At 42.3% G+C, this 13,674-nt stretch overlaps 1 protein-coding gene across 1 annotated transcript; it reads right to left on the reverse strand.

Annotated features, from left to right (window-relative positions):
* Positions 1 to 3,899: 3,899 nt before the first annotated feature.
* Positions 3,900 to 10,538, reverse strand: LOC142217258 (uncharacterized). Its single transcript, XM_075285453.1, has 5 exons — positions 10,428 to 10,538; positions 9,589 to 9,752; positions 8,092 to 8,305; positions 5,321 to 5,424; positions 3,900 to 4,080 (listed from the first exon to the last, which is right to left on the reverse strand). Exons 1-5 carry the CDS (start codon positions 10,536 to 10,538, stop codon positions 3,900 to 3,902), a joined length of 774 nt encoding a protein of 257 aa, XP_075141554.1.
* Between the last annotated feature and the right edge of the window lie 3,136 nt (positions 10,539 to 13,674).

The following is a 13,674-nucleotide window of genomic DNA, read 5'->3' on the forward strand; positions in this document are numbered from 1 at the left end:
CAGTCCTATGAAAAAGTTTGGGCACCCCTATTAATCTTAATCATTTTTTGTTCTAAATATTTTGGTGTTTGCAACAGCCATTTCAGTTTGATATATCTAATAACTGATGGACACAGTAATATTTCAGGATTGAAATGAGGTTTATTGTACTAACAGAAAATGTGCAATATGCATTAAACCAAAATTTGACCGGTGCAAAAGTATGGGCACCCTTATCATTTTATTGATTTGAATTCCCCTAACTACTTTTTACTGACTTACTGAAGCACAAAATTGGTTTTGTAACCTCAGTGAGCTTTGAACTTCATAGCCAGATGTATCCAATCATAAGAAAAGGTATTTAAGGTGGCCAATTGCAAGTTGATCTCCTATTTGAATCTCCTCTGAAGAGTGGCATCATGGGCTACTCAAAACAACTCTCAAATGATCTGAAAACAAAGATTGTTCAACATAGTTGTTCAGGGGAAGGATACAAAAAGTTGTCTCAGAGATTTAACCTGTCAGTTTCCACTGTGAGGAACATAGTAAGGAAATGGAAGACCACAGGGACAGTTCTTGTTAAGCCCAGAAGTGGCAGGCCAAGAAAAATATCAGAAAGGCAGAGAAGAAGAATGGTGAGAACAGTCAAGGACAATCCACAGACCACCTCCAAAGAGCTGCAGCATCATCTTGCTGCAGATGGTGTCACTGTGCATCGGTCAACTATACAGCGCACTTTGCACAAATAGAAGCTGTATGGGAGAGTGATGAGAAAGAAGCCGTTTCTGCACGTACGCCACAAATAGAGTTGCCTGAGGTATGAAAAAGCACATTTGGACAAGGCAGCTTCATTTTGGAAACAAAAATTGAGTTGTTTGGTTATAAAAAAAAAGGCGTTATGCATGGCGTCCAAAAAGAAACAGCATTCCAAGAAAAACACATGCTACCCACTGTAAAATTTGGTGGAGGTTCCATCATGCTTTGGGGCTGTGTGGCCAATGCCGGCATCGGGAATCTTGTTAAAGTTGAGAGTCGCATGGATTCCACTCAGTATCAGCAGATTCTTGAGAATAATGTTCAAGAATCAGTGACGAAGTTGAAGTTACGCCGGGGATGGATATTTCAGCAAGACAATGATCCAAAACACCGCTCCAAATCCTCAGGCATTCATGCAGAGGAACAATTACAATGTTCTGGAATGGCCATCCCAGTCCCTAGACCTGAATATCATTGAACATCTGTGGGATGATTTGAAGCGGGCTGTCCATGCTCGGCGACCATCTAACTTAACTGAACTTGAATTGTTTGTCCAAAATACCTTTATCCAGGATCCAGGAACTGATTAAAAGCTACAGGAAGCGACTAGAGGCTGTTATCTTTGCAAAAGGAGGATCTACTAAATATTAATGTCACTTTTCTGTTGAGGTGCCCATACATTTGCACTGGTCAAATTTTGGTTTAATGCATATTGCACATTTTCTGTTAGTACAATAAACCTCATTTCAATCCTGAAATATTACTGTGTCCATCAGTTATTAGATATATCAAACTGAAATGGCTGTTATAAACACCAAAATATTTAGAACTAAAAATGATTAAGATTAATAGGGGTGCCCAAACTTTTTCATAGGACTGTATTTAGTGGGAACGAAATAAGCTTTACACTAAAGCTGTGAGGACTACTGAGTGAGTTTTTGGGAGAGCCAATGAGTGTCCTGCTACAGATGCATACACAGGATTTTTTGTGAAGAGGGAGCCACCCACTGTGTTATCCCCTCTACCATCTACTTTAAGGCTAAGGCTCCACGGGATGACCCACAGCGGCGGCAACGCATCGCAGTTCTTCCTACAGTGCTTTAAACAGAAAGTTTGCAGAGTTTTCCTTTGCGGACTTTCTATTACTATTATATCTATGGGGAAACCGCCGGCGTTTCCGTAGATATAATTGACATGTTGTAATTTCCAAAACCGCATCGGAAGGTCAAGCAACTATAGCAAGGGAAGCTGATGTGGCATATCCACTGGTGGAAAATTAAGAAGTGGTATGTAGGTAGATAAGTCAAGCGACAGGGATAACAGTCTTGTCTGTAATTCTGAATTAGAGCCAGAATGCAGCAGTCATGGTCACACAGCAGCACGGCTATGCCCCCGCACCTATCTGTGGATTTCTATCTCTAATCTGCCTTTGTAATTTCTTGAATCTGACTAAATTCTTCTATTCCAGGTATTGCTTGCAAGCTTTTCATTACTGTGCTTTGTATGATGCAGTGAGATGAATCACAGATCCTTCCCTATCTCCACCATTGCTGCATCTATTTTCTGAAGACACTGATATAGTTAATATGACATCAGAACTGTTAGGTGTCTCTTCTGTTTTTCCTGCTGAAATATTTGGCAGCAGCCATTTTAGTTCATACAAGATGAATCGACAATTGCTAATTTTTGTTAAAACCAAACAATTTGGAATATTAGCGTTGAACCTGGTTTGTGATAAAATGATTTGCCTATCTCTATGCCTGAGACTTCCACACCCACTGGGGCAAACTCAGCGACCTGTTACATTAAGAGAATGTATCTGCATCCTTAGACTATGTTCATACTAGCGTGTGATGTTTCAGGGACTCCATCCCCCATTCTTCTTAAAATCTATCTTGCTAGCAGGACTTTTCTCTCTGCTGATTTTGGGCAGACTCTATTATAGTTCTGCAAGTAATCGCTTTTCAAGCAGATAGGGTTTCCGAATCTGAACCCCGAACACTAGTATACACCTAGTTTCAGCTGCATGTGTAATGGTAGGGAAATTAGCACAACAGTGGGTGTTTTGGGAAAGACAATGAGTGTACTATGTGGTAGTAGAATAAAGAATTTAATTTGTAGGCATTGTAATACTGTAACGTCTGTTTGGGTCTCTGCACCACCATCCGCTCACACGCTAAGGCACAGGAGGTAAGTTCTGGTTTTGTTCTTTGCTTAGCGTTTTTCGTTGCACTGTGTGAACACTGCTCTATTTCTGAAATTGATTTTTACCACAGCCATCTCCTGCACCTTGTTTCCCTTGGTTAATCAAATGGTTAATTCTAATCTGTCCTGTGTGATTGACAGACTGTCTTCCAATCAAGTCTAGGGCAGGTCTTGGGCTTCCTATATATACAGACCATCAGCCCACATAGGCTTGCTGGCTATTGTGTCCTTAGACTTTGTCCCTGCTAAGCTCCTCTTTCTGCTACTATTGTATTGCTGACCTCTCACCTCTGGCTTCTCATGTGACTGTTCTCTTAGATTATGATTCTGTACTGCATTGCTTGACTATTACCTGACCCTTGGCTAGCTAACCTCCCTTTGTTGTTGTTGTCTTCTCTGTGTTCTGTGTTGTCACATATATATAGGAAGAGCTTGTTGACTAGTCGTCCTTTGCTGCCTAGGACAGTGATGCAAAAAGGTAGGGGCTGGCCGCAGCCCCAGCCTGCCAGTGTCCAGAGATAACTCTCAGCCTGCACTGTGAACAAGCAGACACCGGGGATCCCTGGGCGGCCACAGAACGCCGCTGTCTCCTGCTCTCACGCTCCACCAGACCCCGCCCACATGCCCATCCCCGTCCTGCCCACATGCCCCCCAGGCCCCGCCCACAAGAAGTGGGTAGTAGATCTTTTGCCTTGGTCAGTTTATAAACTAGCTCACATGCTGAAAAAGTGTGAGCACCCCTGTCCTACAAGCAGCGGTTTTCTCTTTGCATTTATCACCCTTTTTAGGGTGGAAACCCGGCGGACCCCTTCGTAGTCTAGGCAGTCTGTGGGTTTCTGTGAGTATTTACTAAACTATGAATTCCCTTAACCTAAAAATGTACATTATAACTAGGGGCAAAAATATGATTTTGTAAAGAGAGTTTCAAAGTTCTTGATATCAAAATTTGCAAGAAAAGTTCATGAAGGTAAATTCAGTAATCTAGTATCATTTATACTGTACTTTTTCTCCGTCTTAATGAAAAACTCTTCTGCTTTTATAATATTCTTCTCCATGAATGCCTCAGACATATAGATTGAACGGATATACCACATTAGGTCTGAAACTGACATCTGAATTGTCACCGGTACATTAGTTATCCTGTAAGAAAATATATATAGTATATGAGTGAAGTTGAAATAATCCACTAAGGGTAAATTCACATCTGCATCGGAGTCTCCATATGTTTTGACAAATACTTGTGAGGTTCGCTGCCCATGAGTTCCTTTCTGTGAATTGTACAGATTCCAGAGTATTATAAGGGGGCGTTCACACTACTGCCGCTGTCCATCCCGGGGTTTCTGGACAGGGGACAGCTTGCTGGCGGTCAGCTTTAAAACCCATTCATTTCAGTCCTGCACGTACAACTTTGTGTACATGCAAAAAAAACGGTTTCAAGGCAGAGAGGCTGCAAACGGACACCAGCGGTCACCTTTAAAAACCCATTCAAATGAAATGGATTTAAATCTGACCACCAGCAAGCCGTTCCCTGTCCAGTTTCCCCAGGTTTTAGGACGGAAACTCTGGGTCGGACAGCGGCGGTAGTGTCAACTCCCCCTAAGTGATGGCTCAGGGAAGGTGGGGAAAAATAACAATCATCTCTCCTGGGCTTCATTGTAGCATCCATTGGTGTCCGGCGGTCACCCAGTCTAGTCTCCAGGCCTCTTGTTGACATCACAAACCCCGAGGGTCACTGCTGAGGTTTGTGATTGGGCCTGAGTGGTTACATGGACATGACACCATGATGCATTGACCCAGCGTTATGATACTAGCATGCCCCATGTGATACCCAGGAGAGGTGAGTATAACTGTTTCTTATTTTTACTCGCCTCCCCTAAGCTCTGCGCATCTTTATCAGCAGCCATATTGGGAATGTAGCAAAGAGCTGCTCAGTCTAATTACCACTCATGGCACGTAACCCCTCAGCAGTCTTCAAAGAACACCTCAGGGGGCCATGACCCACAGTTTGGGAACCACAGCATTAACATATCATGAAAAAGTTAATATTTTAGCAATGGAGGCACCAATTGAGAAGCAGAGAAAAATATTTTTTTCACGTGAACCCTGACTATCTGATCATGCTTATAGCGCAGTTGAGATTGCCCCGTAGACATACTCCCTGTAAGATGCCCTGACCTCTTCATAATTGGGGAGTATTTCAAGGGGCCCCATGTCAGAATGGAAATCTACACCAGCAAAGGCCAGGTGAAGATTTCAGCAAGTGTATATCTCCAGCCAAGAAACTTTTATTTTTGGCTATATGTCACTTTTACTTTTGGCTACACAGTTTTCTAAATTTCTCTGGTATATTCAAAGAAAACATTTTCTCGCTATTACCTACCACTCCTTGTCTTTCAGCAGCACAGCCTGGAATATCTGTTGGTATTGACTAAGCATGTTCTCTGTAACCTTTTCATCATCATATTGATACAATGTATCCCATACCTGACAGTCAGTAAAAAAAGCAAAACATTTATATAAATGAATGAATATTTTTTTAGGTACCATATAAAATTTTATGAATTAGCCAACTGTATATACCAGACTGATGTTACCTGACCGCACCATTTTAGAATTGAGATGCAATGAAAAGATATTAGACAGCACTAACCTTTGTTTTTCCAGTGTGTTACCAAGAATCCTATGTAGATGGTCTTCACAAGAACGCATTGGAGAGATTTGAGGATAACTTGTGCTCAATATACCATTACTAAATAGTTAGGCTCTATTCACACGACTGACGTTTGCAGAACAATGAGAGCCTAAGGGGCTATTGACATGTATGTTCTTTTTTTTAATAAACAGTCAAACAATCCTGTTTCTGAGAGTTTATGGATGATTATGCTGTGTGTAGGAGGAACTTTTATAATATATGTAGGGGCCACTGAGGACGGTTATACAGTGCAGAGTCGTAATACCATGTAGAAGGGTCACTGGTGACCATTATACCATGTAGAAGAGTTACTATGTACCGTTATACTATGTAGAAGGGCCACAGGGGACCATTATACTCTATAGAAGGGCCATTGGAGATTATTCTAACATGTAGAAGGACAACTAGGGGCCATTATAGTCTGTGCCAGGGCCACTGAGAAGTGGGGGTACAAAGTCTAGCATGAAAAGGTAGGGAATTGAGGTGTAATGAAAAGATATTAGATATTAGGTAGGGAAACACTGCTATAATATTAGGAGACAGTGGGGTTATTAACCTCTTTGAAAATAAGGCAGTGTTACTTTAAGGTGGCATTATTGATTTAACGGGAGAACACATCAATGAAAGATTAGTAGGGGTCTGGCACCGGGAACCCTTGCTGATCAGCTGTTTGAATTGGCTGTGGTGCTCTTGCAAGGGATAGAATCCCTTCACTGTTTACATTGCACACCCTTTGTTTCATAGCGACTGCAATGTCCGTTCCTCATCACATTCATTCCTATGGTCACATTCATTCAGTGGGCATTATTAATTGAAGGACACTATCAATTTAAAGGGACACACAAGGGCCTTATTACTTAAAGGATGCACATGAGGGTATTGTTAATTTCTAGGGGATACTGTAAGTCCTATGAGAAGGTGACAGGCAGGGTGCTGGAATCACGCTATCTCCCCCCCTGTTTTTAACTTAGGTGTGGTCCAGTGCAGGTCTTGAGTAGGCCTCAGCTCAGGAGTCCTTGGCTCATCACTGGGCCAGAAAAAGGCTGCAGATCCTGCACTCCAGTGCAGATCCAGGGAGTGAGAGGAGGCCTATGGTTCTGTCCTGTAACCCTGAGTCCGGTATGACAAAGTTGTTCTTGATTTGTTCATGTGGCTGGTAGTAAGCTACATGTATAGTTAGGTTAACATTACTGTTTAGTCGCTTTATTTTATTTTTGCCTGAAGTTAAGACTGTATTTTGTTTTGCTCATGTTGTGCCTGAAGTGAAGGTTCATATATTTTACTGTTTTTTTCAAGATAAACCTGTTTGCTGCATATTTAGTGTCCCTGTCTATTACTGCTTCAGTCTGCACCACTGCTTCTACTGAGCTACCTTCCCCACAGTCCCTAAATGTTTTCTGCACTGTATTCACTTAAGTGGTCTGAAGAGCCCTTTGTAGAGCCAGTATCTACCACCATATGGCCACTGTGCAGTGATAATATAGTTATACGGGGGAAAGGCACCCACTCGGACATGTTCCCTCTCCCATGCTGTGCCCCTAGCAGTGGAGTAACTAAAGTCTTGTGAGCCCTGGTGCAAACTTTTGTCCGGAGTCTCCTACCCGCTCCCTAGAGTGAATTCTTGATAGTGACAGTTACAGGTGCTGCAGCGGTATCCCGGACAATTGAAAGGGATATAGATTTAGTACCCAAAACTGCAATTATCAAGAATACTGTGAGTGAGTGAGCAGCGCAGCGCCCGGCATGTAAACAATACTGGGAGCTGTATGCTGTTGGAAACAGCTGATCTGCAGGGTCCTAAAAGTGTAAGCGAGGCAAAAAATCAATGGGAATCCAATACCCAGGGCCCCTGTTCATCAACTCTTTAAAGATACTGTGGGGCTTTTGCGAGCGCTGTGACCACTTAACTATTTATATTGCACAGTATCTGTTTTATTATTACCTTGCAAAGTTGTTACAGCCTGTAATAATAGTGCACGGTTGCTATAAAACATATGGCATGTATGTGAATAGTGAAGGGGCCGCACACAGTACAATATGCTCCACAGTGTCCCCACACAGTATTGCATGCTCCACAGGGTCCCCCACACAGTATAATATGCTCAACAGTGGCCACTACACAATGTAATATGTTCCTCAGTTGCCCACACACAGTATAAAATGCTCCCAAGAGCCAGTACGACGTGCCGGGCCTCTTTCCATTAACAATATGTACAGCAGTTGGGAAACCAGGCTTCCCCTGACCACTATCAAGGTGGTCCGTGGCCCCGGCTATTTTCATATGTGTGGATCCCATTCCTCTCTGAGCCCAGTCGCGGTCGCAACCCCTGCAACCTCAATCGTTACGGCTTTGGATCCTAGCTACGGTTCTGTGTATAAGCTATTGTTTTGTTTTTGTCATTTCATCATGTATTGTATCACATCATATATTAAATATCTTAATCTTAAAGTTGTCATACCTCTGACAGTACTACATTAAGTTCATGTGACAAGTCATTGTATTCAATATCCATGTCCGGATGATAAGCATGCACAGCCAAGCATCCGTTTGTCTTCAGTACTCGAATTGCTTCACTGGCAAATTTGTCAAAATTGAACCAGTGAGCAGCAAGACCCGCAGTCACCAAGTCCACAGACGCATCTCTCAGGGGCAACTTCTCAGCTGGGGCCACCCTATAAACATATATATAGAATTGGTAAATCCAGTAGTTGGGCAGACCAACTCATACCAAGCCAGGTTCAACCTGACTATTCCAAATAGTTAATTTTTTTTTAAGAATCCAAACAAATGAAGATTTGTCTCGGATGAACTAAAATGGAAAATGTCTCTTTAGACCACATAGTATAATAGGTGCAGGCCCAGGGGTAGTGAGAAAAAAAAATCATACTCACCTTCCCTTACTACTTTGTTTGCCTTAGAAAACTAGACATTGGATAGATAGTGTACAACACTGTCAGGGCTACTAGTAACCTATGTTGTAAGTTTAACCCTTATGTGCACCAAGACGTACAGTACAGTTACTTCCTGGTGCACGTGACTAAATATGGCGGTCGCTCTGAAACAGAGTGGCCACACTATCTCCTGAGTCTGTGCTGTTTCATATAGCATGGACCCGGCAGCATTGCTGTGATCAGAGATGACTCTGATGACTCTGATCATGGTCACGGTCACTTAACCATTCAGATGCCGTAGTCAAATGGTTACTCTCACTTTCGATTTCATGTTCGGTAATGGGGTAGCCCCCCCAGTGTGATTGCAGGCACTGTCCCGTTATCATGGCAGCCGGGAGCCTTTAGAAGGGCTCCCATCCCCACCATAGTATTGCAACTACTGAAGCTTACCTGCAGTTGTGCAATTGCATTTTTTTTTTTACTAGTTTTACCCCGTTCTGAATTTTTTTCCAGCTTCCCTGTACATTGTACAGAGAAATGAATTGGTCCCACTATGAAATAGAGTTTGTCCTCCAATTAATAAGCCCTCGTGTTATGACACAAAATAGGAGAATCAGTGTGGCTTAAGGGGTTATATGGCACCCCAAGTACAAACTAGTAAATACCAATCCCTAAATACATTATTCTCACTGTTATTAATTTGATGTTTTTATTTTTAGAATTGGTCCACTCCTTCAAGGAATGTGGCCCATGGAAGATCACATGTAAACTGGCTCTTATTTAGCTAGGGGACAGTAACCCTCTATGAGAAAAACAAAAGGTTTCCACCCACTTGGTGAGTCAGAGCTAATTTACATATCATATTCCTGGGGTCGTATTTTTTGAACAGGCAAATTTCAAAAATTTAAATGGAGAATTGATAGGGAGCACAGAGAGACTCGAATGATGCATCACATCTAGTATTTTATTACTTGGTGATTACGTTATTTAAGTCACACCTTCTGAACACCAAGCACACCGTCCCTGGAAAGTAATTTTCTAATGTTGACAACTGTGATACTCACAAATAAAACACGTTCTTTGGTGTACTGTCTTCCTTAGCCACATTTATTTGGGATACACTGATGTCTGTTCCTAGGACCTTCTTGAAGTGAGAAGCAAGAGGGATAGTGTAACGTCCAGTCCCACAGCCAACATCCACCGCCATTTCAAGAGCCCGTCCATTTGTCTAGTAGAAAGGGCAGAGAACATTTGGTAAAACAGAAATGCTTTCCCGGTATGATATTGTCTCTACTGTTTCAAGAAAAAAATATTCCAGAAAGAACCCAACTTTTCATCACCTTATTGTCGACTCAAAATTTTGTAAGCAATAACTTGGTAAATAATAAATTATTGGCTGTTTCCAAGTTCCATCAGAGGGAGCCTGTCAGCAGGAAAATCAGTATCAAACGAAAGATAGTAGGGTGGCTTCTACACTTTCCAAAGATACATTTGTTATTCTGCATTACAGCTCCATTTTCATGGTAGGTAACGCTCAGTGATGTAATAGTACATTACAGCGCTTTAATGCAACTCCATGATCAATAGCAAGCGCGGCATCCAAGGACTATGGGGGCAAGATCTCCCCCCTGCCACCCCTCAAATCCCCAACAATACATGCTATACATGTTCCACACCAATGACCATGAAACTTTGCTAAGGGTTTGCCAAAAATCTGTAGTAGATTCACAATGAATCTATTACATATAGGTTGTTAAAATCTGCTCCAATTCTATATACATAGCCTAGTTGTGTACCTTTATACATACTGAAACTCCTGTGACTGGGACATAATTTATTGCGCATATAAGAGCATTAAAGTGTATGCATTGAACCAATAAAATAAATTATATGTTATACTTACTTTCTTTTCTACGTAGGACAAAATCAATTGAACAATTTCATTGGCGGCTGGAATCATACCCTTCTGATATGTTGCTGAAAATGATGTCTTGTTGAACAGTTGAACTGCCATGATATCCAGATTTTCCCTATGGACGTCTGTGAAAAATAAATCGAATGAATAGAAACTACTAAGTATTTACAGACTCTCGCATATACTAAGTATTGTCTATAAAAAACGTTGCAATGAGTGTAGTAACATAAGCAAACCTTGAGGAATTGGATCGCAAAACTGGGGAGAACCTAACTGCATTACTTACCTCTCCCTGTTCCTGCTCATGGCCTCTCCTCTTCATTCTGGGACCTTGGCGCCACAAAGATGTAATGTTTGGTGTTCTGGGGGCCTGGAGCAGGGAGAGGTAAGTGAATGGGGGCCATTACCACACCTCCATGGCAGAGGGGGTCCGACAGGGCCCACCAAGGTATTCACCAGTACCCCGGAGAACAAGTCTGACCCTGACCCTAAACATACAGCCAAAGTGTAAGAATATTCATGTGTTAGAATGGCCCACTCGAAGTCCAAGACATGAAAATTGCTGTTCACAGATGTTCTCCATCCAATCTGGTTGAGATTGAGCTATTTTGCAAAAATCTTAGTCTCTAGATGTGCAAAGCTGATTGAATATCGAATGCATTAAAAAGCAGTGAGCAATGAAAGCACACGAATGCCATAGACTATAATGGAGTCTGTGTGTTTTCCGGCGGTGTCTGCACAAATCATACAGAGAGAAAAGTACTTCAAGCACCTACTTTCTGCTCCGCATGACTTGTACGGACACCGCACGGAAAACACACAAACCCAATTATAGGGGTCCCCAAGCGGACTCCTCGAACGGAATACCGAATGCAGATGTGAATCTTGCCTCATAAAAATTGTAAAAAAATGCTGCAAGACAATAGGGGGCATTCATCAAGTCTCCTACTGGCATACCAAATGTTTGTACAAAACGTTTTTTGCTCAAAAATTTGTGACATTTTATAGTATTATAGTGGTGAAGTGAATAGTCAGGAGGACGGAGAAAAAAGTAGAGAAACTAGAATGAAATAAGTGCTTAAAACATAAGTATTACAAACTATTACTGGCTTAGGAGTAAATTAGAACTTACAGTGAATTGCAGCTGTCCTTGTCTGCTCCTGCTTCTTGTTCCAGAACTGGATCAACACTGTAGGGGACTTCAGGGTTATAGGTTGGGCTTGATGGACTGATGTCTTCATCCAACCTCATCTACTATGTAACTATGTAACTGACCTGGATCTGTGTCTGCAGGACCTTCTTGCTTCCAATGTTTGGACAAAGTAATGTTGATTGACGCAATGTTGAGTCACTACCTGTGGCTTGGAAAAGCAATAGGTCAATAACTTTGTTACAAAATCAAATTGGCAAAGTTAAATCCAATATTCAATCCTATTCAGTCTATGGGAAAAAATGCTCATTTCAGGGGAAACCACTATTCGACTAAAGGAGAGTCACCAAGTTCACGAGTAGCAGGAGGAGAGTGTTTAGGAGGAGCGCTGTGCAGTTAAAGGGCATGGATCCTATTATAGTCTATGGGGTCCATGCGCTTTAACTGCACAGCGCTGATATTCTGTTCAGGGGGTCCTCCTGCGGACTCCTTCCGGACGGGAGGCAAGCGCTAATGTGAACTGGCCCTTACTTGTCCTGCAGAACCAGCATTGATTGGCCGAATGCTATAGCATTCGGCAAATCAACGCTGGTTCTGCAGCAGGCTCGTCCTTGCTAGTAAGGAGAGCTAGCAGATTGCGTTTATGCAGCTTACTTTTTATCATAGGAATGCATTGAACAGCGTTGATTGGCCAGTGTACAGCATTCGGCCAATCGACACTGGTTCTGATGGAGGCTCGTCTGTGAGGGGGCGGAGTCTAAGATCGGACCACAATGGAGACTGCTGTGGTCCAATCTTAGACTCCACCTCCTCACAGACGAGCCTCTGGCAAAACCAGCGTTGATTGGCCGAATGCTGTACACTGGCCAATCAACGCTGTTCAATGCATTCCTATGTGAAAAAGTAAGCTCCCACATAAACCAAGCTGCCAGCTCTCCCGACTAGCAAGGAAGAGCCTTCTGCAGAACCAGTGTTGATTTGCCGAATGCTATACAGTGTAGAGCATTCGGCAAATCAACGCTGGTTCTGAATCAAATCTTTACTGTGAATAGCGATAGAATTCAAACGAGTACGAGTATTTCGAATACCGTAGTATTCTTTCGAATACATACTCGATCGATTACTACTCGCTCATCTCTAGTGACAATCCATTTCTGGAAAATGGGGTGTTTAGAGTGTAGGGATTTCTAGTTATCCTGGACAACCCCTTTAATTCCCTTAAAATGTAGTCACCACCCTATTACAGGCTATATATTTGGAACAGGCCTCCAGCCAGTGACGTTAATCCGAGACTAGTAGGGTAGCAGCTGCCACAGGGCCCAGGACGTTAGGGAGCCCAGCAGGTAACAGGCCCTATTTACTTACTGATCCCCGCTCCTGCACTAACACCACTACATCCCATATCATGTCACTGGGGACCCTGTGGGGAAGAAGAGGCGGCTGTGAGCAGGAGCAAACATTGCTATCATTATAATATAACCATGCAACGGAGAAGAGGAAGGGGAGAAATCACAGCCCACCTGCATGAACTTTAAATTTGATGTCTTGCTCTCATGTGTCACAACCGCAGGACGATGGATACCTGGATCAGTAATTCTATCGGCTTTGGAAAGGATACTAGATTCAATGAACGGAAAGATCCAGCCTCACACCTCGGTCCTTAAAACTTTGACTCTTATTTGCTTCCAGCTTTAAAATCCATGTAGCACACACATCGGTACTTTCATATTGAGAAAGGAAACGTCTTACTGACGCGTTTCGGGGATAAAAATTGTTCCCCTTAGTTGTAGCCTGGCGTTTCCTGTTCTTGCTCTCAATATAAAGGCTTTAACATCGTAATACACACCTGACAAGTACAAAAAGTTTAACCCTTGTTACCCACACTACAAAACCGTCTACATACAAAAGTGATATAAAAACAATGAAAAACACATTCTCAACAATAGAGAACCAATGAAGTTGTTACTGTACATACTGGAAAGAGAATCATATGCGTCCAAACAAACATGACTGATATAACTAAAGAACTCAAGAATCAACTACAGGGAATTCATTGCATGTCACATAGAAGTCAACATCCAATTA

Source organism: Leptodactylus fuscus, chromosome 8 (genome assembly GCF_031893055.1).
Source record: "Leptodactylus fuscus isolate aLepFus1 chromosome 8, aLepFus1.hap2, whole genome shotgun sequence".
Taxonomy (NCBI): domain Eukaryota; kingdom Metazoa; phylum Chordata; class Amphibia; order Anura; family Leptodactylidae; genus Leptodactylus; species Leptodactylus fuscus.